This window comes from Arachis stenosperma, chromosome 9 (genome assembly GCF_014773155.1).
Source record: "Arachis stenosperma cultivar V10309 chromosome 9, arast.V10309.gnm1.PFL2, whole genome shotgun sequence".
Classification (NCBI taxonomy): domain Eukaryota; kingdom Viridiplantae; phylum Streptophyta; class Magnoliopsida; order Fabales; family Fabaceae; genus Arachis; species Arachis stenosperma.
The window spans coordinates 155,668,456-155,695,257 of NC_080385.1; the positions used below are offsets into that span (position 1 = coordinate 155,668,456).

General features: G+C 33.5%; 2 protein-coding genes across 9 annotated transcripts; both read right to left on the bottom strand.

The window, feature by feature from the left end:
- Window positions 1-4,172: 4,172 nt before the first annotated feature.
- Window positions 4,173-8,821, bottom strand: LOC130950777 (uncharacterized). 6 transcript variants are annotated; one of them, XM_057879360.1, is made up of 9 exons: window positions 8,382-8,821; window positions 6,861-7,107; window positions 6,388-6,473; window positions 6,178-6,214; window positions 5,955-6,028; window positions 5,752-5,845; window positions 5,572-5,654; window positions 5,006-5,097; window positions 4,175-4,749 (listed from the first exon to the last, which is right to left on the bottom strand). In XM_057879360.1, exons 2-9 carry the CDS (start codon window positions 6,874-6,876, stop codon window positions 4,647-4,649), a joined length of 585 nt encoding a protein of 194 aa, XP_057735343.1. In that variant the 5' UTR covers window positions 6,877-7,107; window positions 8,382-8,821; the 3' UTR covers window positions 4,175-4,646. The 6 variants fall into 6 exon arrangements, with proteins under 6 accessions (XP_057735344.1, XP_057735343.1, XP_057735341.1 ...); XM_057879358.1 differs by having other exon boundaries at window positions 6,861-7,117; XM_057879363.1 differs by having other exon boundaries at window positions 6,854-7,117.
- Window positions 8,822-15,431: 6,610 nt separating this feature from the next.
- Window positions 15,432-20,444, bottom strand: LOC130951016 (alpha-L-fucosidase 2-like). Of its 3 annotated transcripts, none has more exons than XM_057879627.1 (11): window positions 20,347-20,444; window positions 20,103-20,277; window positions 19,300-19,445; window positions 18,178-19,010; window positions 17,825-17,957; window positions 17,513-17,671; window positions 17,067-17,291; window positions 16,895-16,996; window positions 16,504-16,639; window positions 15,966-16,161; window positions 15,432-15,839 (listed from the first exon to the last, which is right to left on the bottom strand). In XM_057879627.1, the coding sequence occupies exons 1-11, from the start codon at window positions 20,437-20,439 to the stop codon at window positions 15,521-15,523; spliced, it is 2,517 nt and encodes an 838-aa protein (XP_057735610.1). In that variant the 5' UTR covers window positions 20,440-20,444; the 3' UTR covers window positions 15,432-15,520. The 3 variants fall into 3 exon arrangements, with proteins under 3 accessions (XP_057735610.1, XP_057735612.1, XP_057735611.1); XM_057879629.1 differs by having other exon boundaries at window positions 15,433-15,839; window positions 20,103-20,253; XM_057879628.1 differs by having other exon boundaries at window positions 15,433-15,839; window positions 20,103-20,256.
- Between the last annotated feature and the right edge of the window lie 6,358 nt (window positions 20,445-26,802).

Consider the following 26,802-nt stretch of genomic DNA (forward strand, 5'->3'; position numbering starts at 1 on the left):
GATGTTTGGAAGGACTTTGATCAGGTCCACCTACATTTGCGAGCGAGCCTAGAAACGTTAGATTAGCTTTATGCTCTGACGGGTTTGCGCCGAACTCTAATTTTGGTAACGCGTAATCTTGTTGGCCTCTTGTGGTGACTCCGTATAATCTACCTCCCGAAATGTGCATGAATGACCCATACATATTCCTAACTTGTGTTATACCTGGTCCAAACAACTCGAAGGCCAAAATAGATGTCTTCTTGTAATCCTTGGTGGATGAGATTATGGAATTGTGGATTCATGGTCGAGAAATGTATGATATTTCAACGAAGGCAAACTTCTAACTGCATGTTGCGTTGATGTCAACCATTAACAACTTTTCTGCATATGAGATGTTATCAGGTTAGTTCATTCATGACAGAATACCGTGTCCAATTTATGTTGAAGATACAAAGGCATTTTGGCTGACGAAAGGGTAAGAATTCGTGGTTTGATTGTCATCAAAAGTTTCTCGATATTGATCGTCCTTTTTGATGCAACAAGAACTCATTTAGAAAGAATAAAACTGAACAAGAAAAGGAACCTATGAGGTTGAGTTGTTTGCAAGTTTGGCATCGTGTTAGTAGAATCGCAAAGATAGTCGATAACGAGGCAGGGTTGAGACCAATGGGATATGGCACGGAGCATAATTGGATGAAACAGAGTATATTTTAGGAGTTGTCTTATTGAAAAGACAACTTGGTTCATCACTGTCTTGACGTGGTGCACATTGAAAAAAATGTATTTGATAATATCATGCACACCGTAATGGACAATGAGCGAACAAAGGATAACAATAAGGCAAGGTTAGGCTTAGTGGATATTGCAGGAGGTCAGATCTAAACTGAAAGAGACTTGAGAACAGTCGGTGGGCTAAACCAAAGGCGGTGTTCGCTCTAACGAAAGAACATAGACAATGTTTGTAGGTAGAATAGAGGATTGAGGTTTTCTGATGGTTACGCCTCTAATTTGGGTAGGTATGCAAACGTCTTACAGGATAGACTTGCTGGGTTACGTTGAAGAGTCATGATTATCATGTCTTTATGGAGTCATTATTTCCTATCGCGTTCAGAGAACTTCCTACCAATATTTTCTTCACAGAAATAAGTGAGTTCTTTAGGGAGTTATGTGCTATGAAACTTAACATTAAAGATCTCACAGTCATGGAGAAGAACATTTCCATCATACTTTGTAAGTTAGAGAGGATATTTTCTCTAAGATTTTTTGATGTTATAGAATAGTTAGCAATTCACCTACCATACAAAGCAAGAGTATGTGGGTCGGTCCAATTTAGGTGGATATACCATTTTGAGAGGATGATTGTATCCTTCAAGTGCATCGTGAAGAACAGAGCTCGGATCGAGGAAAGCATCTGCGAAGTATTCCTACCTAAAAAAACATTTGCATTTTGCTTCTTTTATTTTGAACCTTATGTTGAGTCACGTAGAATAATAGTTGGAAGGAACGATAAGATGGGAGAATCCTCGTCAACTAGAACAACCAATCAAATATTTGTTCCGAAAGGAGTTGTAATGGGCTCAGGTAATGAATATTAGTTAGAGAAAAAGAAAATCGATATCGCACATATGCATGTGTTGCTTAACTATGACCAAGTTTCACCCTACATGAGGTGAATTTTTTAAGTCTTCATAAATAGGATAAACCACAAAAAATACAACTAAATTATTTTTGACGCTGACAAAAATGCTCTCAGATTTTATTATTGACAAAAATATCCTTAAATTATTTAAAAACGTGACAAAAATGACCTCACTCTTTTTGTTAACGTAGAATGTCTCAGTTCACAGAGGTGTATTATTTGCATGTTTTTAAATTATTTGAGGGTATTTTTGTCGATAATAAAATTTAGGAAAATTTTTGTCAGCGATAAAATAATTTGGGTATATTTGTGGTGGTTTACCCTCTTAAATATTCTAATTAGTGAGATAATAACTTCTTCATTTAATCAAAACTTCAGTACACTAAAAATTTCATTATTTATCATATTGAATCATAAGTTATTCTAGAAAACAAATCCTGATACATTACTGGACAATTTTTCACATTGATTCAAGAAACACATCAGTGTTTCTCTAACTAACACAACAGATTGGGAACTAGTTGCACTTAGTTGGGGTCCAATAAATAAGGACAAAAGCTACCCTATATACAATGTTAATGAATATCGATTCCATTCTTTACAATGGTCGGTGAAAAAGAAAACAGATAACACTAGAGTCTAGGTTTGTGGGGATGCAGGCAGTAATCATTCTGATTGGTATGGTATGTTGAACAATATAATTCAATTAGAGTATTTTTGTCGCATTACATACAAGGTATGCTTCTTTAAATGTGAATAGTATGATCCAAGTTCGCAACAGAAAACACGAAAGTACAAGGACTACAAGTAAATATAACCAGAAAATATAGGTACCATGATTCTTTTATTCTATCTCAAAATGCACAACAACTATACTATTTGCCTTATTTGGGGTCATGCAAGTCTAGTTGGGTTGTTGTGGTTAAGACTAAGTCAAGAGGTGGCGTTTGGTATGATGAGACAGATGGTCATCAACCTTACCAAATTGATGACCCAACTCCTTCAAAAATAGTGGTTGACATTGGTGATCTGATCACCTTTAGGTCAGCTATTATGGATGATGACATCATTGACCTTAACGTATATGATGTCACACTACCACTAGAGGACGACGATCTTCAAGAAGATAAGGGGATCAATGAAAACGAAGAAGAATAATACGAGTTCGATGATCGAAAAATTATCTCAGAAGAGGAGAATGATAAATCAGAGGAAGAAGATGATGAATTTGTAACTAGCTTGTTGTATGTTTAAACCTTATTTTAGTCACATCATATAATTACAACACACGCTGGTCTTAGTTCTATCTTATGTATTTCTTTATTCCTTTTGGGTGTGTGTGATTGGAGGAATTATAAATAATTTCTAGAAATTTTAAGAAGGGAATATTATCTTCCCATGTTTGGTTCAAAGTTTGAAAAAGTATTCCTAAACAAGTTTAATTCCTATGAAAATGAAATATTTATAACAATGTAATACTTGAACCACACATTCCCTAAGAGTCTCTATCTGTTAGGGAAGCAGTGGCGTGACTCTCTTCATGGAAATCTCTCCTTTTATATATCGACAATTTTATACTATTCACCAATTAAATTTCAAAAGTATATCAAATCAAACTAATATGGATAAGTATCTATTACAATAATTGTTTACAATTTCAATTGCATCTTCTTACTCTTTTTTTTTTAGATTTTAAACTCTAAATTTTAATTTTTTTATATTATATTTTTCTAAAAAAATACACATTACGAAATGTATTTTCAATTTCACCATATTTTTCTGTTGTCTGGCCTGAAATGAACTTTCATGACAAAATCACATTTATAATTAAAAAAAATTCTCACCTCAGTTCACTATATCTATTGCTTAAAAAAAATTAACCTCAATATATTAATTTCATATTTTAATGTAATATTTATTAAACTATTTTAACTTTATCATGTCCATAACTTTAGGCACAACGAACAATAAAATATTAATACATTAGTTTTGTAGTAAATAAAGATGTTTTACTGAACAATTTGTAACGAACTCTTGATTTGAAGTTTTCTAATGTGCAAAAAGCTATAATGATGATAGTAGATACTAGATATTATAAATCGGATATTTTGGAGAATTAAATTTTTAGATTTGTTTGACAACATTTCAGAATATTTTATGCAGAGTTAGATGACATCTCATCCACTCTCATAAAAAATTGGAATAATACTACACATTTAAGTTTTTTCTATTAACTAAGTTTAATCAAATTGGTCAGATATAACAAAATCAATTATAACTAACATTATTTTAAGTCTTATTATTTAACTTAGTTGAACTTAGTTCATAAAAAGAATTGAATATGTAACATTATTCAAAAAATTGTGATACATTTGACTGTTAAAGTATAAACAGAAAATAAAATTTAATTTAAGCAGCATTACACATCCCTTTCCTACAACTTTTCATAACATAATAATGGAAAAAAACTAAAGGTTTATCCGAAAGAAAAAATAATTTATTAAAATTATAGTAAATTCTGAACCTCAAAATCAATAGTTTCTATTAATTAATGCTAGACCTACAACAAATATACTTCATCCTTGTTAATCCAATATGCCAGCAAATAGAAATGGGCGAAATGCCAAACAGTACATTACAATAGTTATCCTTCAACAACCCCACCCTTTATTTATATGGAAATGACTTTGGAATTATGACAATGCATTTACTGGTGAAAAGGATATTAGACGCAATGGGAATAATTCTTAATTTACAAAAGAACATAATGAGAGCGCCCTGAAATTTTTTCTTGGTTTGGTTGGCTTCAGGGTAGTTAAAAATGGGGGTAATAATTTTTCATAGATAAGTCTAACTACATAAAATTACAGAATTCATATGTAAGAATTTCCATCCCATTATACATCCACAAGCATGTGAATTGAGGTCTTAGGCAGAAAAAGATGAAAGGAAACGGCTTGAAGAATAAAATTTGTTCCAATTTACTCATCAAGGCATTCCCTTCTTTTCCTTTCCTTTCAAAATCTCAACTCTCACAATCAAGTAAATAGCCAGTGAACGGTAGCTTAAATGGCATTTGTCCTCCCTCTCTATATAGAGGTCTCAGGTTCGAACTTCTCCTAATGTAACTTGAACCCAAAAAGAAAAAGAAAAAGAAAACAATTAGGTAAATTGATCACAAGGCTATAATTTGAATATATGTTAATTTAACTTAAACCGAACTGTACATTGTGAAATAACTAAGTTATAAGCCAGAAAATAGCCTCATACAGGATAGTCTCACTAATATTGAATAGAAAACTCTAGTTCTTAGATAGATGTTTGTCTAGGAAAGCTTTAGCTAGATTACTAAAGCTTGCACTAACTTCTTCAGCGGCTGCATACCTCTTGATGGTATCAACAACTTCTAGCTTTAAAATTTCTTCCTTGTTAAATTCATTACAGATATAATAAAGTGCTCCAAGTGCATAATTTACCTAAATATCAAACGACAAACGGTAAATACTCGGTGATTCATCGAATTATAGTGCTAAGAAAATTAAGAACGTAAAGGTCAATAAAGATACATGATTTACTCTCAGCAGTTACAAGGTGATTTTTGAGAGCGAGTGATTAGTAAGCAAGTTTAACAATTATAAAGGTAATACACTGTAGATAATCTAACATGTCTTACTAAACCTCCTATGAAAAATTATTCGAAGTTATTCTTCTGCTGCACAGAAGACATTAAGAGAACCTAAATTTAAAGATAGAGTAACAACTATGAATCATGCTCATATATAACATAAACTAGGAGAAAGATTGTTGTGTCAAAAACAAATATAAGATTCTCACTCTACATGGTTTCACATTCCCTTTGACTCGTAGCATTCACAGGTTGAACTAAAGAGCCAAAACATAATAATGAGATAGTAAAGCAACACAGTCAACAAGAAAGATTTTATCCTTACAGTGTTCCTGACTGGGCTTGATAGACATTGAATGATAAGAGGTATGCCACCAAACTTACTTACAATTGCAACATTTGCCTGATCTAAAATAAATAAATAAATTCAAAATGTTGTTACCTTAAATAAAATTCTTTACAATAAAATTTTAGAAAACAGGAAAAAAACAACTAGCATTTTTACCAGCACAACCATTGCAAATGCCTCCAACACCAAACTCTACAAGTTTTTCATTGGGTTCAGTCATGCAGTCCAGGAAGAGTTCCAAAACATTAAGCTGCTCATGTGTCAAATTGGGGAAAATAGAAGTCACAAATTGAACAACGCATGCTTCGGTACAAAAGAAAGTTACAAAGTACATCATATGCAATTCTTTGGCTCCATACTTGGCGCAAAAAGTTATAATTGTAAGGATCATATGCGAAGTTGGCCAAATTTGCCAAAATCCTCTCTTTTGTTTCTGTTAAGGGGGAAAAAGAATACGAAAAAGTTTTAGCAAACTAGAACTCTAGAAGACAAATGTGTCTTTACAAATGCAGTTGAAAGGGTGTTTCAGACATTACTAAACTATTGACTGAACTTTTAAAAATAAAAGAAAAAAAAGTATACCTTCATCAGTTGTGTTCTGAAACTGAGTCACCAGGTCCTGAAACAAACATCATCTATCAATGAGAAATACTAAACCATAAAAAAAAACCAATGCAACAAAATTAAAATATTTGTATATGACTATCATTTGTTTTTGTTTTTCTGTTGTTGTTGCTGTTATAATAATAAAAGCGACAGAAGTCAAAAAGAAAAAGATGATGGGAGAAGCACCTGAAGGTATTGAAATCTAGGACTTCCATATTTTCCAATTCGCTCTTGTTGTCTCTGTTCGTTGGTGAATATCATGGTTTCCTCTTCTGCTCAATAACTATTTGTTAATACTAAGAATAACAAAGATACAAATTTGTTTGCACTAAAAGTTGCTGATAGAAACAATAAGAGAAACACGCGAGGGAATGTCAACAAGAACGATACAAGCTTGGAAGGGAATTAAAAAAGAAACAGAGATAGTCTAAAGTAATTGCGATTATTTCTACATTAAGCTTCCTAGCTAATTTTGATGACATGAGATTAGATTCGACCAAGAGAAGAAAAAGGAGATAAAAGCTAATACTTGATGGACAAAGAGGTATGCATAGTGTATAAAAAGGTATTCAATAGCATTATTTAGAGGAATATATTTAGAGTACTAAAATAATAGCAAAATAATTGTAACATGAAAGAATGCAGGATTTACCAATTACCACTACTCTCTAACATGGCCAAAAATTTATTACACCAAACACCCAAGCCTTCATTAGTGTGCCAACCAAGGTTCTGAAAACCGAACCGGTCATCAAACCGTTTTAATCACTGGTTCACTGGTTTACTGGTCCAACCAGTCCAATCGGTGGTTCAACCAGAAAAACCGTTTTAGACAGCAACGCGTGATGGAGAGGGAAGATTGTTGGCTATTTGTCCATAGTTGATTCCAAAATCAGAACCACTTGTCTGTATAAAACTATAAATGTCTCTTGAGAAAAACACAGTTTTGAAATATCAGAAAAATAAAATGCTTAAATTCCTATGCTGAATAAGAAGAATAAGTACACAACCAAATTGATGGAATCATATAACTAAAATGAATAATATATAAATTAATTAATGGTTTTTGATTCCTCTGAGGATGCAATGTAGTTTCTCTTTCATTCCATGAAGCAAAGAAGGAATAACATTCTGATCACTAAACAACTAGACTAGAATGTTCCATTAGCAAGAAAACATAGACAGAAACAGAATAAGATTACCCCAGATAACAAAATCAGTTTTTTTCATCAACTTTGTGTGGAATCAAAAGAGAATCATGCAGAAGTATACAAGTTACACACCAGAAATAGTGAGAAGCAGCATAAGCAGTTTGAAGTAGGAGGAATTGAATAAATTTGCATGGCCTTGACATGACTTTGACTAATAACACATAAAAATATGCATTGAAAAAGTACAAAATTTCAATAAACATTACTAAACAGAGGCAAGAAAGAACAATCATCATTCAGCAACAAACATTACAAACAGCAACAAGTAATCACACTATTACCAAATTCAAAAAGAATGAAAACCAGATAACCCCAATCATAAACACCATTACCAAATTAAATAAAAAATCAACCAAAAATCACCTTGCAAATCAAAAACTCAATCTCTTGAACTCAATAATTACATCAGTTATCCAACTAAATAATTGCATCACAGTTATCATAAACAGATTTCAAAGCCTAGAAGCAGGGTGAAATTAAAAACATGAAGCATATAATAAATCAAAAGATCACCAATTGCAAATTTTTTAATAAGAACAGAAGTTAAGAACAATGAAAAATGAAAAAAAAAATTCAACAGTTTTCAACCCAATTTTAATAAGCTCATCACAATGATTAACAACAACAAAAAGGACTGAAGGAACAGTGAATCAGTAACACGCAGTGCAAATTTAAAATTTAAAAGTTAACAATTTAAAATTTATCATTAAATACAATCAGTGAGCAAAACCAATCAACCAAGCACTGACTGAGTATTCTATTCTGATTCTGTGACTGGGAAGCAACAAATTCAGCAACAAATTCAAGTTACAGCAACAAATTCAACAAATCCAAGTAAAGTCCCGATTTACAGCAACATTTAGATTAGCAACAAAGCAAATTTGATTAGCAATTCAGCAACATGCAAAAATACAGGGAGAAGGGAAATCTGAAAAGAGAGAACAGGGAAGCGATGGTGCAGGGACTCACCAACGGTCGACGGCGAGTCGGCGACCACCCCACGGAAGGCGACGAAGCAAGAGACAACCCCACGAGTTGCTTCTGCCGCCGGCGACGAGACAGACGAACCACGAGATGCCAGTGACTGAGACGAGACTCGAGTGAGACTGGGAGGCAGAATCGAGCAGAGACAACCACGGACGACGAGCAGCAACCAACACGCACAGCTCGAGCACTCACTGGCGGAGGGAGGCGCGAGCAGCCGAGCACAGAGGAGAACGGCGAGATGCGAGCACCCGACGTGGAGGATCCGGCAAGAGGCCCGAGAGCACGAAGACGGAAGTTCTTGAGTGCGATGGACGGGGGCAGCAGTCTCTCATCCAACAGACGGCGACAACTATTGGTGGAGGCTAGGGTTTGCTTTCTTTGGTGGAGGCTAGAGTTTGCTGAAGGAAGGAGTTGGAGAAGGGGGGAATGGGGGATAACGCGTGCAACTTTTTCCCTTTCAAGGAAGGAAACGAGGTCGTTTTCTGTAAACCGGCCGGGTTCCGGTCCGGTCCGATCTGCCGATAACTGGCCGGTTCAGCAGTTCATGAGTGGTTTTTTATTTTGCGGTTTTGTACATTGAATCGGATCGTTTTCTTTGCCGGTTTTTAGTTGAATCGGTTTGACCGGCCATCCGGTTCGGTTTTTAGAATATTGGAACTACCTTAAACATGTATTAATATAGAGTAAGGTTCTAAAAACCGAACCGATCATCAAACCGCTTTAATCATTGGTTCACTGGTTTACTAGTCCAACCAGTTCAACCGGTGGTTCAACCAGAAAAACCGTTTTAGAATAGCAACGCGTGATGGAGAGGGAAGATTGTTGGCTATTTGTCCATAGTTGATTCCAAAATCAGAACCACTTGTCTGTATAAAATTATAAATGTCTATGAGAAAAACATAGTTTTGAAATATCAGAAAAATAAAATGCTTAAATTCCTATGCTGAATAAGAAGAATAAGTACACAACCAAATTGATAGAATCATAAAACTAAAATGAATAATATATAAATTAATTAATGGTTTTTGATTCCTCTGAGGATGCAATGTAGTTTCTCTTTCATTCCATGAAGCTAAGAAGGAATAATATTTTGATCACTAAACAACTAGACTAAAATGTTCCATTAGCAAGAAAACATAGACACAAACAGAATAAGATTACCCCAGATAACAAAATCAGTTTTTTTCATCAACTTTATGTGGAATCAAAAGAGAATCATGCAGAAGTATACAAGTTACACGCTAGAAATAGTGAGAAGCAGCATAAGCAGTTTGAAGTAGAAGGAATTACAAATAAAAAATAAACCAAAAAATCATCTTGCAAATCAAAAACTCAATCTCTTGAACTCAATAATTACATCATTTATCCAACTAAATAATTGCATCACAGTTATCATAAACTGATTTCAAAGCCTAGAAGCAGAGTGAACTTAAAAACATGAAGCATATAATAAATCAAAAAATCACCAATTGTGCAAGTGTGCAACTTTTTCCCTTTCAAGGAAAGAAACGAGGCCGTTTTCTGTAAACCGGCTGGGTTCCGCTCCGGTCCGACCTGGCGGTAACCGGCCGGTTCAGCGGTTCTTGAACGGTTCTTGATTTTGGGGTTTTGCACACTGGATCGGATCGTTTACTTTGTTGGTTGCCGGTTCGATCGGTTGGTTCGGTCCGATTTTCAGAACATTGGGTAGTTCACTCTTGATTTGTATTACGAAGTCAACTGATTGAGGAAAATTGCTGTATAAGCTAGTTCACTCTCTTTGAATTTTTTTTTGTTCTGTTAATTACTGGGGTCCCTTATTAACGAGTCAACTTTTATAAACACTTTTGACATTATTATAAGAGCAATGCTAAAGAACCAAAAGGGTATTAATAAAAAATCAGCCAAATATCTTTGGATGAATCCAAAATCTCTACGAGTTAATATATATGGATGTTTCTTCTGCTAAGTATCAGAATGTTTCTTTTTCATACTAAATAGATGTTCTTTTATATATTTTTCGAATTTTTTGTATTGCAAATGTGAATGTCTCTATTTCTTTAAGAATTTCATATTTTTTTTAAATTGTATAGATATTTAATTATTTTTGCTAAAATATAACTAGATATTTCTTTTGTTAAGTATTAGGATTAGGGGTGTACATGGTCCGGCCCGACCCGAAGACCCGGCCTGGCCCCGAACACTTTAGGGGCTAATTTAGTGTGATTTCATCGGGTCTAGGGGCGGGTAAGGGTCTCAAAAATAGACCCGGTCATTATTTCGGGTCGGATCCGGGCTATAACTCGGATCACCCGAACTCGGCCCGGTGGCCCGGTCATCATACACAATTAATATTTTGTGTTATTAGTCATTATAAGATTATAAGTTAATGTTTTATGTTTAAAATGCATAAGACTTTAGACTAATGCATAATATTGTGTTATTTGTATTGATTTAAATATTTGGTGTTATTAGACAATATTAGTATTGATTATGGTTATGCTTTAATTTTAGAGAAAGGTTGGTTCTTGTTATATTTTTTAAGTGAATTTTACTATGTGAATTGTGAAATAATGGTTGGAGATTAGGTGATTTTTACATGTTAAAGATCCGGTTTTTACCCGATTTTTACCCGATTTTCACCCGGCCCGAAGGTGTGTAGGTTTCATCGGGTCTATGATCGGGTTAGGGTCTAAAAATTAGTCCCGGTCTATATTTCGGGTCGGGTCCGGATTAAGTCAAACCCGGTGTGGCCCGGCCCATGTACACCCCTAATTAGGATTTTTTTTCATATTAAATGAATGTTTTTTTTATAATTCTGTAATTGTGTAATTTGCAGTCTCTTTAATCATCAAAACGGCACCTAATATCCCAAAACGCAGAGAGCAAACAGCTATAATCCTTGGAAGAGAATTTTGAAGATAGGCTTTGCATGTGCTATAATCCTCAAGAAAAGTCCGTGTCTTCCACAGAAGGATCCGGCATAGAAGCCACAGCCCCAAAAGCTGAACCCGGCATGAATTTTTCCACACGGCTCGCGGAAGAGGGTGGAACAAACGGCTCCGAGCTTCCGTAATTCGAAACCGCATGTGCATGCAAGCCAAATGTGTTGGCGTCAAACCGATCAAAAGCATTACTTGGAGTTAAATCGAAAGGGTGATTGTATTGTCCGTGTAGATCCCAATCATTGAAATCTGAAAGCAAAGCACCACCATCGTCGCCGAATCCGTAGGTGGGAGAGAGAGGTCTATGTGTGTAATTATTGGAGGTGGATAAGTTAATGTGAGAGAGAAGAGGAAGGTTTTTATAGGTTTTAATTAGGTTTACTTAATTAATTTTAAATTTTTTAAATTTTGAATTTAAAAAATTTAAAATTAATTATTAATATAAATTAATGTGATTTTGTTTAGTTTTTGGCTAGTAACTTTTGGTTTCATATACTTTTCCTTATTATAATTATTTAAAGCATAAAGCTCTAAGCCCTGTTCATAGTTGTGTATATTAACTACCTAGGGAAAAATGCTTTGGTGTGAAAATAATAACGAAAAAAATATTATAGATTATTAAAATTTATTATTTTTAATTATTAGTTAGTTATTAATATTTTAAAGAGTATGATAAAATATATTGTTAGATTATTAAATTAAAAAAATTAAACTAAAAAAATTGAATTAATGATTAAATGATAATAAAAAATAATAAATTCTAATATTTTTAGCATTTTTGTAATAACATATAAATAATAATTTATTAAATATATTAATTATTTAATAATTTTTAATTATTCTTATATGAAAATATGTTTATGCAGTGGCGACGCATATCCTGAATGTACAACCATCTTGAATTAAGTAGCTACTTCATTATGACTACTTTGTTTGGGTCAAGTCAGACTATTGTCCCGTATAACTAGCTACTACAATAAACGTTAGCAAGAGACTTATTAATTGATTAGACTTATTAACATTTGAATGTCTAGAAATTAAAATCCATGGTACCGGGGATGACTTCCTATTACAAAATTTGTTAAGTAATCTTCTGCCATTTGAACGACTTCATATTGCTTGCAGTCAATACAAGTCATTACGTGGAAATTCATGGAGAGAAGAAGTTGAAGGTTATCATTTACCAATAGTCCAATACACATGGTTGAAAGAGGCTTTTTCACAAGTGTTAAGGGTAAAAAAGGGACAAATGTTCACCAATGCTTTCAAAGGGTTTATTTGAGTCTGTGCCCTGTTTCTTAGTTTTTGCATTGCCAATAAAAACTTTCCGTGCCTGAAATTTGGACTACTGGCCCATATACAATTGTTTGTTGGGGCTCATGCTGTAGTTATTATACATTGGATAGCATCTGGTAACTAAAAACTTTTCCAAGAGTGGAGCCTCACGCTCTCCTGGAGTGGAGCTACACTGTTTCGACAAGCGGAGCTTTTGATCATAATAATTTCTCAAGTCTAGTTCAAATATAAATTCGAAGATAATCACAAAACAACTGATACAGACGGAACAAAAGAAGGGATACAACTTAACAAGACAAGTCATGGAAGGGTTCGCTCAACATGGAGATAATACAAATCAGAAGCTAGTTGGCCGAGTGTTGACAAAAAATGTACGAAGGCAGTAAAATATTTAGAAAAACTGGATAAACCAGATACTCATGCTCCTTAGCGAAACCCAAAACCAATTCAATTGAATTCAATGCACCCAATGCTCCAAACCTCTGAAGCGAGCTCCATTTAAGGGTCTACCGCTGGCTAATGGGTTGCTGCATGCACAAGGTGGGGTTCGAACTCCCGATACTTGCTTAAGCGGACGAGTGAGCTGACCACTCGACCAACCCAAGTTGGTTTACTGTCTTCTTTGATACCCAATTTTTGTTCATGCCCAAGCCCACCTCAGCAAGTCCACCATTAGATTCTCCAACCAAATAATCTTGGCTAACGGCTCAGCCACGTTCAACATGAATAAGGAGACAAGTCCTGCAAGAAAACAGTCACTTGTCAATCCGATACTCATTCAGACAGAAAATCTGTAAATCTGTATCAATTTGAATCTGTATCATAGATTGACCCTTACTGTTAAGGTCATCGTGGTCCACTCATTTACACCGTTACGTTACATGATAATATGATATTGAAATGGTTCAGAGTTGAGAATAATAGTACTATTTGTCAGAATTCTTTTCTTTTTTGAAATTAATAAGCCCTAAATTTGCACAAATGCATGATTGCTATAGAAAGAAAACTCAGGTATAGTCGACTTCATGTGAAGTTGATAGTTGAGAATCATTAAATAAAAATTTAGTCAAATCAGTTAAATCATTTAACATCTCTCAGTTATCAACATCAACTTTACGTAAAGTCAATTGCACAGTTTTCACCTTACTATAAATAAAGATTGAATACTTAACCCGATCTTGATAATTTTTAAAAATTATGACATTTCTAAAAAAAATAATTTTTTTTAGTTTTTAATATTTAATTTTATAAAATTGGTTAGTTTATTTATCAATGATCTCTCTTCAAAATATATTTATGTGATACGTTAATCATTAATATATTTTTTATTTAATTTTTATAAGTAAAAATAATTTGAAAATTATTAATATTTTTTAATTTTACACAATAAATTTAACTAATGTATTTAAAAAAATAATAAAAAATAAAAATAAAAACTAAACGTTCTTAACAATTATTATTAAAGGACAACGATATTTCCAAAAAAAAAAAGAATTTATTAATCTTAGTTAATTTTTAATGGATAAATCAACAGTTTAACATACTATGTAGACTCATTCTATTAATATAGTGAAAAAATATTGATAGAACGGTTAATCAATTTCATAACAATAAATATCAAAAACTAAAAAAATAGATTTTTTTTTTGTCTTTTGAAATAATTGTTTAAGAGTTTTTCTAACAAATAAAGTACTTTAAATCACCCAAAGAGAGTGTTTTAGACTAAACAAGGGTTAAGAGCAAGTAAAATCACTTTTAACCTATTACTAGGCGATAGAAATTGACCGAATCGAGATGAATTTTTATTTAAGTGAGTCTAATTCATATTGTAAATGTATAATTTAAGTCTAAATTTGTTATTTTTTATAAGTTTTTTTAAAGTTCGAGTTCAACCTGTTTAAAAATCCAACAAGCTCATAAATTTATCTAAAAGGTCCGTTTTATAAATTATAATTTAAAATAATAATCTTAAAAAAATAAATTAATATTAGATACATCTTAAAATTTATAATTTGTAACTCATAATTCATTTATATATTAATTGTTAGTTACATATTATAATCATACTTCTAATTCATAAACAAACATTTTTAAAAGAATTACAATCTTAGTTAACCTTGAATATGATTTTTGGTTTTGTTTTGGGTTTTTTACAAGTAAATAATTAAAAATCCAAACTAAATAATATTTCGACACGTCAGTCCAATAAATTTTATAAGTTTTTTCTATGCATATAATCTAAGCTATGTCTAAGACGAGTAGAGCTACATCTCGTTTGGCTAATCTCTCTCACTTCCAACCCTACTGATATATAATGATCAATAATATAGTGGACAAAGTATAAGACATATCTAAACACTATATAAATACACGTATCATATCCTAATCGATTTAGGTGAAGATTAGTTATTTACACGCACAAAATCCACTTCGTGTTTGGACGCACTTAGGAAGGTAATTTGGCATTATTGAGAGGCAAATACAATTATTATTATTACTCTTCATTTAAAGCACTTAGGATTTTGCTAGGAATATTTGAGAGTAAAAGATACTTCAATTTGGAAAACATCCGCTTTATTATCGTAAGATCTTGATACTCAAATATAACATAAGTGGTCTAATCACGTGAAGCTGAATTAAAAAAGAAATGGTCTTTGTTTAGGTTTGTATTAAAAAATGGTAGAATTATTAACGTGTTTTATAGTTTATAGTTTGTAGTTTATAGTTTATAGTTTACACCCTCCACCGTAATGCAAATTCATTATTTGGTTTAATACTACTCCGTTAAACTACATACTCCAAGGCTAACATGACTCTAGGAGAATACATTATAATTGCTTGAACTACCAAAATCATGCATGCACAGTAGAAGATTTATTCGGCAGGTCGGAAGAAAGATTTTCAAGAATTCAATCCAGCAACAGAGTATGTCTTCACACATTTCAACCGGCTATTACATGAGTAAACTATGTCGGGTGATAAATCTGTTAGGACCATGGTTTCTCTATGATGTACTCTCACTAGGGATTTCTGGTTTCCTGACCACAGCCCAACTTCATGCAGCTCTCCTTCTTTCCAGCATATGTTCACTGTGATCCCGCCGCGTGCTTTCAATCCTTTCACGCAGCCGTTCGGCCATTTGTCGCGAGGCAATGCCGGAAGCAAGTAAAGGTCCTTCATTGTGCTTTGAACAAGCATTTCTGCAACTGCTGCTGAGAAACTGGCAACACACAATGTCAGAATGTTTTTGTTTTCAGCTCAAGCCTTCATATGGTGGAACCGTGTAAATGAAATTGACAGCTTAGATATAAATATGATACAGTTCTTCCAAAATGATGGTGCTTACCCAAAGTTTGCATCGATTTGAAAAGGGGGATGTGCATTGAACAGGTTACTGTAGAGTCCTCTCTGAAAACCAACTTCATGTTCAGGGTTCACCAAGACAATCAAGTGCTTTACCATGCGATATGCGTGCTCACTGTTGTTAAGACGTGCCCACAATGCAGCTTTCCAAGTTGTTGACCACCCGGGACCATCCTCTCCTGTGACAATACAGTGCAGAAATGGCAACTAATGTTGAATTGTTTTCTAGTATGTAAGGATTAAAACTCTACAGATACAGGGTAACCGGTAACTTAACCATAACAATCTTTAATCTGATTCAGGCTTGTAACTGTGACTCCTATACCGTCATTAGAATAATCTTAATTATCCCACTGCATCTTATATAATTGTTTTAAAATGATATGAATAACTTACTTAGAGCTATTATAGTTCTTTCAATAGTTTTTTCAACATAACAAATAACAGCCACGCATGTTTTAAGGAAAAGTTAACTATTCACACTGGAAACAAATTTAGAATTGAAAGTTCTCATAACAAACCTCTTTTGAATAGAGTGCGATTTGCAGCTTCACAGATGTCTGGAGTTTTTTCAGGAGTTATTGTGTGCCCTGGAAAGAGGCCAAATAGGTGCGAAAGATGTCTATGATGTACTTCAGGATCCTGAAAATCTTCTGCCTGCCAGATAAATAAGATCTTAAATTTAGAAAAATGTGTTGGCTCAAGTGATCAAGGAGAGTTAAAAATCCAGCAGATCTAAATCAATGAATTGAGAAACGAGAGAACATTTTTAACATCATATCTTAACTCAAAACTTTATGACAATGGGTTTATAGGTCTTTCAAAATATATACTATTCACTTCATCAATATGCGACCAAACTACTACCACTTCAAATTCTGACAAAATGGACAACAGAGAAGGGAGGCCTACCCATTCCATAACAGATCCATCCCTAGCAATTTTTATTGGTGGAAGCTTGGACTGAGCCTCAGTTACTCTTTTGATAACAGCATCATTACTTGTCCCCAAAACCTGTATTTGAAAAACTTATTTACCAAGATTCATAGTAGATAATAATCATTAAGTTTGAGCAAAAGATCACCTCAGCAGCGGATACAATTGATGAGAAAACTTCTTTGATGATTGACATGTCCATGGTTGTCGAGTAGCTCACACTGGCAGGCTTTTGATCTGGTGCAATGAACATGTGTTCCGGTGAAGTTGACGGGTTGGTTTCTAATAATTCATTATGGCCTTCAATCAACCAATCCAACAAAAATAAAGTACATCCTTCCAACAAAGGATATGCCTTGGTTCTAAGAAACTCCTAATATGAAAGAAAAATCAATGATCCTTTCAATATTTCTATTTTGACTTCTCAGAAACCACAAAAGTAAAGTGCAATGACTGGTTCTACAAGTTATAAATATAAATGATCTGCAAATTCAACAACTTGGGAAGATCTAAAATTGGTAAATCCACTTTTACTTCCCCTCTCAAGACCAGCTTTGAGCCGCTCAAATATGTTATTCAAAAGCCATAACTTACTTTGTCCATTGTATAAATATAATGCTCCCATAGATGGGTACAAAGCCAAGCTCCACCCATTGGCCATAATGCCCAAACTGCACGACCTCGATCAGGGGACGATTTAGCCCATATGTCAGAAACTTGATGTGCAACCCAACCGTTTACCTCATAATTCACCTGTATACAGTATCAGATCGAATTCAGGATACAACAAAAAAAAAAATCCATGACATGGCGACCAGATGCTCTGCTAATGGCTATATGTTATAGCAGCCACTGTTTCTTTTGCTTTTGGCCTCAATTGGGGGAAAAGGTGAAAGCAGGAGATACCTTTGCAGTTTTACTTCCACTGACTGACAAAGAGGAAATGTAATCAAATAGTGGCTCTTGACACTCACGTAAGTTGCAAGGAAGAGATGGCCAATAGTTCATTTGAAGATTAATGTTCAAGTGAGGAGCACCACTAGATGACAAGAAAAAGGACAGTTAAATTACTTATATATATATATATATATATATAGAGAGAGAGAGAGAGAGAGAGAGAGAGAGAGAGAGAGAGAGAGAAATAAATGATACTTTCATACTCATGATAATTAGAACACTTTTTGTTGTAATTTTTTTATCTTGCCGTAGTTTGGGGGTGGGTGCGGAGGAAATAAATGAACATAGATAGGAAAACATACTCCCATTTAGGCTCAAGTTCTTCGTTCCATATACCCTGCAGGTTTGCCACCTGAGTTCCAGGACGTGAACTTGAAATAAGTAGATATCGACCATATTGAAACAAAAGCTCTACAAGTGAAGGATCTTCATCTGTTTGGAAAGATTTGACCCTTGCCGAAGTGGGAATGGTTTGAGAGGAAAGATTTGACCTTTTACAGAGTTTCAATGACACACGATGAAATAGGTTCTGATAGTCATCCAAGTGACGTGAATAAAGGTTAGCATATGACAACTTTTTTACCGACTTCATTGTGTTGAGGGAGTCTGAAGTAGGGTCCTTCTTAGAGTCTTCAGGTTTTGTGAATGGTCCATTAAAAGAAGAAGAAGCTGTCAGAAGCAAAACAACAGAATCCGAACCTTCAATCCTTAATTTTGAACCTTCCAAAACATGCACAATCCCCTTTTCACCACTAATCTGTACATCAAGAACAACGGAAAATTGAATTCCCTTTAAATTGGCACTTGAATTCACTTTTGGTGGTTGCCTCTCACCAGGACAGCTTCCTTTCATTAGTACCTGATTTTGGCCACAAACTTGCAAACTGTGAGGTAATTTGCTATCCAAAGACACTGTTAATGACAACGAAGCTGGCTTGCTTGCAGAAATTCTTGACACTATTACTTGGTCTGGATGAGAAACAAAATGTTCTCTACTATATTCTACATCACCCACAGAGTATTTTACTTTTGTTGTTGCAGTATCCAAATCCAGCTCTCTGTAGTAAGACTCATTCGAGTATGTAGCATGAGAATCGTCAAATTCTAACTTGATATCACCAAGAAGTTGGTACATCTTCACATTAAAAAAAAAAAAGAAAAAAAAACTAACAGTTAGAGATGACTATGTTAAAGCTTCCTTTAACTCATGTTCCAACTCGGCAACTCCAAAATCCAAATGAAGACCACTAAGCAGATATTTAAGGAGTGGAGTAGACAACCTCAAAATATGAGAATCCTAGTTGACTATAAATAATTAAATATCATATTGTTGGTTTGTCAACACCAAAGCCGGGTTAATATATAAATCATCATTGATAAATTAGGCTCGGTGGGGATTATATTAACTATAATAAATTACATACGGCACCAGGACCTCCTAACAATTTGAGAGCTTCTTCTGTAGCTCCAGAGTAATTTCTATTATCGACAAGTTTGCGGACTTCAGCCAGTGCTGCCGGAGCGGTGCTGTCGGTATAGTTGCCAGGCGTCCCAGTCCAAAGTGTGTCCTCTGTAAAGCAATTCAAAAGTCTTCATTTCAGCAAACAACATGCATCAGAAAGAGATAGCTGCTTGGTTTCCCTCTGCAGGATGCAGCATAACCTTAACCTTGATGGCTCACATATATAATTTTCAACAAAAACATTCAACTGTCAGAGCAGATTTTTGCTCCTTATCCCCAATTAATCTAACAAACATCATGATGAAACATTCCAAAATGATTGATGGTAAATTAAGGGCATCACAAGGCTTCCTATAAAAAGTAGTTTTGTGTGATGTGGATAATAAGAACGAAACAAGAACCACTGTCGTGGTTAGTAGCAATTCTGATTTCTGAATATGTAATTGGGCATATGGCTATAATCAGCTTTTAAAAATGTTATTGTACACCAAAATCAGCTATCAATATATTTGTGTATAAATACATGTATAGTTTAATTTATTTTTAATGTGTATTTGTATTTCAATACGTATTTTATACTGGAGCCGACTTTGATGGCTGATTTTGTGGTGTACACGTAACATAGTTGATCAGCTATGGATAGTTTAGCCGAAATATTCAAATAGCTTCACTTTTACAAGCATACATTCTAACTCTAACCTCATCAAATATTCAAGCTGAAATAAAAAGAAAGATGGTTTAGGTTTAGGGTGTTTGTTTACCAACCATTGAGCTGGATAAGTTCCGATGAAACGCCACCCCAAATCATGGCCCCAAGACGGCCATTTCCGATGGGTATGGCATCGGTCCAGTGGGTAGCACCCTCACAGAACGTAACCTTGAGGGTGCCATTATCCTCCATATCCCATTCTCCATTCTCCTCCATTGCAAAATCAACACACTAATTGACATCATTCATAATAGAAGGTGATACATTATTTAACTAACAGAGAGTGCTGAAATTACTTACTGTTGATGACGATGAGGAATGAGTGAGTGGAACATTGAAAGCTAAGAGTAGAAACAGCAATAGCCTTGCAACAAATGAAGATTGCTTTTCCATTGAAGTCATTTGAGGCCCGTAGTGCCTCTGCACGAAAAAGAGGGGAATAAAAAAACATCTTTTCGAGTTGGCGGATACTGCAACGGAAGTTTTCAAATGTGTCTTTGGCCGAATCTCAAAGCTGGACCATTAGACGTGTTTTGGCGCCATAGATTGACGGGGAAATCAAAGAGCGGTCTAGCATAATTACATCATTGTAAATTTGTAACTTAATTGTTGTAAAATGAACTTGAGTCGGCGAATCTCAAACAAATCGGTTTGTGAAAAAATGTATATTTATTATTGGGTTAACCACAAAAACGCCCTGAATTATTCAAACGCGGACAAAAATACACTTGAATTTTACTATCGATAAAAATAATTTTAAATAATTTAAAAACACAACAACAATACCTAACAGTAAATATATATTTTCAAAAAATGTCTTAGAGATTGAATTTTAATGTGATTTTTTACAAAAATAATTAAAAAAAAGAGATATTATTATTCTTAAAATTTGGTGATTTTTTTTCTAAGTATATCTCTTTTGTCATTTTTTAAAAGTATTATTAGTTGTTAACAAAAAAAATACAAAAAATAGATACTCAATGAAAAATCACCAAATTTTAAGGAAGATAATATCTTATTTTTTTAATCATGCTTGCAAAAAATTGCATTAAAATTCAATCCCTAATATATTTTTTGAGAAATACATATTTAATGTTAGATAATCTTGTAAAAAAAATAACATTAAATATGTATTTCTCAAAAAATACATTAGAGATTGAATTTTGATGTAATTTTTTGCAAGCATGATTATAAAAATGAGATATTATTATTCTTAAAATTTGGTGATTTTTTGTTATGTATATATTGTTTTGTGATTTTTTAAAAGTATTATTGATTGTTAAAAAAAATTACAAAAAAAATATATACTTAACGAAAAATCACCAATTTTTATGTATAATAATATCCTATTTTCATAATCATGCTTGCAAAAAATTACATTAAAATTCAATTTTTAAGGTATTTTTTGAAAATATATATTTACCGTTGAGTATTGTTGTTGTATTTTTAAATTATTTGAAGGTATTTTTGTTGATAGTAAGATTTCGGTGTATTTTTGTTAGTATTTGAATAAGAGAAATTCTCCATATACAAGCATTTTTTTTATACAAGTCTTTACAAGTTATTATATTAACGCGCTTGAACGCACGTTCTTCTTCCTCTTCCTCTTCTTTTTTTTTTCTTTCGTTTCTTACTTTCTCTTTCTCCTTCTTCAACCGTTACTGCACAATTTCACTGCACCGTCTTCTTCTTCTTGCTGCACATTCTTCTTCCTCTTCCTCCTCTTCTTCTTCTTCTTTTCTTTCGTTTTTTGCCTTCTCTTTCTCCTTCTTCATTTACGTGCTTTTCTCTTTGTTTTCTTTTTTCGTTATTCTTGATTTCCATTATTTTTTTATATCAAGCTCTGAAATCATTTTTGAAGAAGAAGAAGCAGCAGAATATGAGGAGGAGAAAGAAAAAGAGTTATGAATTATGCATAAAGTGTCCTTTGGGTGTATTTTCTATAATCGTTTGGGTGTATTTTCTGTAATCGTTTGGGTGTATTTCTGAAGTTTCATTATTTTCAAAACGATTTCAAAGCTTGATTTCAGAAACCATGAAAATCGAAAAAAAAGAAGTAAGAATACCAGTAATAAATGAGTAAAACAACTAATGAAAAGGCAAAGAGAATAACGAAGAAATATCGTTTGGGTGTATTTTCTATAATCGTTTGGGTGTATTTTCTATAATCGTTTGGGTGTATTTCTGAAGTTCTATTATTTTCAAAACGATTTCAAAGTTTGATTTCAGAAACCATGAAAATCGAAAAAAAAAGAAGCAAGAATACCAGTAATAAATGCAAGTAAAACAACTAATGAAAAGGCAAAGAGAATAACGAAGAAATATCGTTTGGGTGTATTTTCTATAATCGTTTGGGTGTATTTTCTATAATCGTTTGGGTGTATTTCTGTAATCGTTTGGGTGCATTTCTGAAGTTTCATTATCTTCAAAACGATTTCAAAGCTTGATTTCAGAAATCATGAAAATCGAAAAAAAACGAAGCAAGAATACCAGTAATAAACGCAAATAAAACAACTAATGAAAAGGCAAAGAGAATAACGAAGAAATACATGGAGGAGGAGGAGGAAGAAGAAGAAGGAGAAGAAGAGGAAGAGGAAGAGGAAGAGGAAGATGAGTTGTTCATAATCCACGGTGAGTGAAGAAGAAGAAGAAGAAGAAGAGGAAGAGGAAGAGGAAAAGGAAGATGAAGATGAGTTGTTCATAATTCACGGTGAGTGAAGAAGAAGAAGAAGAAGAAGAAGAAGAGGAAGATGAAGAGGAGTCGTTCATAATTCACGGTGAGTGTAGCGCTTTGGAAATTAAATAACGCATTAAAAGACTCTAATGTGTAGCAACTTGTAAAACTTGTAAGTCAAAAAGACTTGTATGTGTAGCAAGCCCCTTTGAATATTTTGGAGACATTTTTGGTGGTTAACCCTTTATTATTTGTGTTACAACAGCATGGATAAGGATGGATGTCCATTCATGAGCGGCTCAGTTTTCTTATGTTAAAAGGAGCAAATTATCACGATTAATGAAGTTTGAAAAGTAGAATTTGTTTGTCTATAAAAATATGAACAAGGCAAAAGAAATACACAAGCAATAAAAATAATTTTTCCCCTTTCTATATATTACAATTATTCTGCTCACTCTTTATAATATTAGTAAATATATTAATTACTTCTATTATAGTGAAATAATTATATTAGTAAATATTAATATTAGAGTCATCTATTTATACTTATTTATTTTATATCTATTATATCTTTTGAGTTATTTATTTTATAACACGTTATCAGTACGAGACTCTTATCAAATTTTTAGGAAAACTCAGATAACAAATTTTTATTATGTCGAAACTCTCTCATCTTGAATTCAATGCTCTTGATATATCTGGAAACAATTATTTATCATGGATATTAGATGCTGAAATCAATCTTGATTCAATGGATCTTGCAGATACCGTTAAGGCTGAAAATAATGCATCCCAAAATGATAAAGCCAAAGCCATTATTTTTTTCGTCGTCATCTTCACGAACGATTGAAAAATGAATTATCTCACATAGTCACATTAAAAGATCCTGCAGATCCTTGGAAAGACCTTGAAAAAAGGTATAATCATAAAAAGATGGTGATATTTCCTCAAACCCGATATGAATGGACGCACTTGCGTCTACAGGATTTTAAATCCAATGAATATAATTCGACGATGTTTCGAATCACCTCACGAATGAAATTATGTGGGAAAAAGATATTTGATAATGATATGTTAGAGAAAACTTTCTCGACCTTCCATGCCTCGAATGTGCTCCTGCAACAGCAGTATCGAGAAAAAGGATTTAAAAAATATTCTGACTTAATTTCTTGCCTTCTTGTTGCTGAACGCAACAATGAGTTGCTCTTAAAGAATCATGAAGCGCGCCCAGCTGGCGCCGCCGCATTTACTACCCAGAAGAGGTAAATGGCAAGATTTTAGCAACAAGAAAAATTATGGAAGAAAAATAAATTATGTTCAAAATAGAGGATCTCACCAGAAGTGGGATAAAGAAAGAAATATTAGGCAAAATAAATCAACACAGGATAAGTGTTTCCATTGTGGTGGAAATGGCCATTGGTCGTGTACTTGTCGTATACCAAGGCACCTAGTCGGTCTTTATCAAGCATCTTTGAGAAATGACGACAAAGGAAAGGAAACGAATTTTGTTTCAAATGATACCACAAATTCCACCACTCATTATGATGTATCTGATTTCTTTGAGGATTCTAAAGGAAATATTGGTCATTTGATTAATGATGGAATAGTTTAATATGTGAAATTGTTAAGTATCCATGTAAATAAATAATGTAAAGAACTTATTGTTAAGTTTTATTTTTTATATATTTAAGTTTCAAATATGATGTATATAAATAATAAAATATAATGTTTATATAATTAAATATGTCAAGTTTTAAAATAAAATTTTAGTATATGACATTATTTTTATGTACAGTATTTTTTAGAAAAATAATTCCGATCAAGTATTCAATTTAACTTTGCATACTACTCATTTTATTATTATTATTTGTCTTTGAAGAAAAATGGCAAGGATATATAATGAAGATGTATGCCTTGCAAATAGTGCAAGTTCGCACACCATTCTCAAAAGTGATATATATTTTACCCATCTTGTGCCAAAAGAAGAATATATTAATACCATTATTGGCTCAGGCAATGCGATTGAAGGCTCCGAAAGAGCTATAATTTTGTTTCCCGAAGGAACAAAATTCATAATAAATAATGCATTATTGTCTACCAAGTCTCTAAGAAACTTGTTGAGTTTTAAAGATATTCGCCAAAATGGATATCATATTGAGACTATGAATGAGGGAAGTCATGATTACTTATGTATCACAACTCATGATTCAAATAAAAAGGTTACATTAGAAAAGTTGCCCTCACTTTCATCTGGTTTAGGGTTTAGTGCAATTGAATCACATGCCACTGTAAACAAGAAGTTTACTAGCCCAGATGAATTCATAACTTGGCACGACCGATTGGGTCATCTGAGAACAACCATGATGCGGAAAATTATTAAAAACTCCCATGGACATTCACTAAAGAACCAGAAGATTCTTAAATCTAGTAAATTTTGTTGTGCTGCATGTTCTCAATGGAAGTTAATTTTAAGGCAATCACCACTAAAGATTGGATTTGAGTCCCTTGAATTCCTAGAAAGGATTTAAGGTGATATATGAGGACCTATTCATCCACCATGTGGATCTTTTAGATATTTTATGATTCTGATAGACGCATCTTCGAGATGGTCATATGTGTGCTTATTGTCTTCTCGTAACCTAGCGTTTACGAGATTACTAGCTCAAATTATTCGGTTAAAGGCACAATTTCCAAAAAATCCAATCAAAATAATTCGTCTTGATAATGCTGGTGAATTTACTTTCCAAGCCTTTGATGTTTATTGTATGGCTAATGAAATAAGTGTTGAACATCCAGTAGCTCATGTTCACACACAAAACAAATTAGCAGAATCACTTATTAAACGTCTCCAATTAATTGCTAGACTCTTACTTATGAGAACAAATCTCCCAATCTCGATTTGGGGGCATGCTATTTTACATGCCGCAGCACTTATTCGTTTGAGGCCAACGAGTTACCATCAGTTCTCTCAAACACAATTAGCCTTTAGCCAGCAGCCAAATGTTTCCCATTTAAGAATATTTGGGTGTGCAATATATGTTCCCATTGCACCACCTAATCGCACTAAGATGGGACCTCAAAGAAAATTGGGGATATATGTTGGATATGATTCTCCCTCTATAGTGAGGTATCTTGAAATACAAACTGGAGATGTATTTAAATCCTAGTTTGCGGATTGTCATTTTGATGAATAAAAATTTTTAACATTAGGGGGAGAGAATAAGCTTCCTGAAAAGGAACTTAATTGGAATGCATCATCCTTGATGCATTTAGATCCTCGATCAGGGCAATATGAACTAGAAGTTCAAAAGATTATACATTTGCATAGAATAGCAAATAAATTGCCTGATGCATTTTCTGATACAAAGAGGATAACGAAATCTTATATACCGGCAAAAATTGCCCCAATCCGAATTGATGTTCCAGTCGTACAAATAGCCACTGAAGCAAATTCACGCCAGAAGCGTGGCAGGCCTGTTGGTTCCAAAGACAAAAATCATCGAAAAATAAAAGAGGTCAATACTATTCCTGCTGAAAAAGACATAGTAAAGACACCTGCAGTCGTCCGAAATTCTAATATATTTTTAAATCCAGAAGACGTTCAGGTACCTAAGAATTGTGAAAATGACGTGATCTCGATAAATTATGTCTTTACAGGAGAAAAATGGGACCGAAATAAGACAATTGTCAATGAAATATTTGAATATAATGTGGCATTAAATATCATGCATGAAAGTAAGGATCTTGAGTCAAGATGAGTCGAAGAATATCGACAAAGAAATGATTGGCCAAAATGGGAAGAAGCCATGAAGGTTGAATTATACTCACTTGCAAAACGTGAAGTCTTTGGACCTGTAGTCCGTACACAAGAGGATGTAAAACTTGTTGGATACCGATGTGTATTTGTGAGAAAACGAAATGAGAAAAATGAAGTTGTACACTACAAAGCTCGACTTGTAGCATAAGGTTTTTCAGAGGCCCGGTATAGATTATGAAGAAACGTATTCCCCTATAATGGATGCAATAACATTGTGTTATTTGGTCAATTTATCTGCATATCATAAACTGCATATGCATTTAAT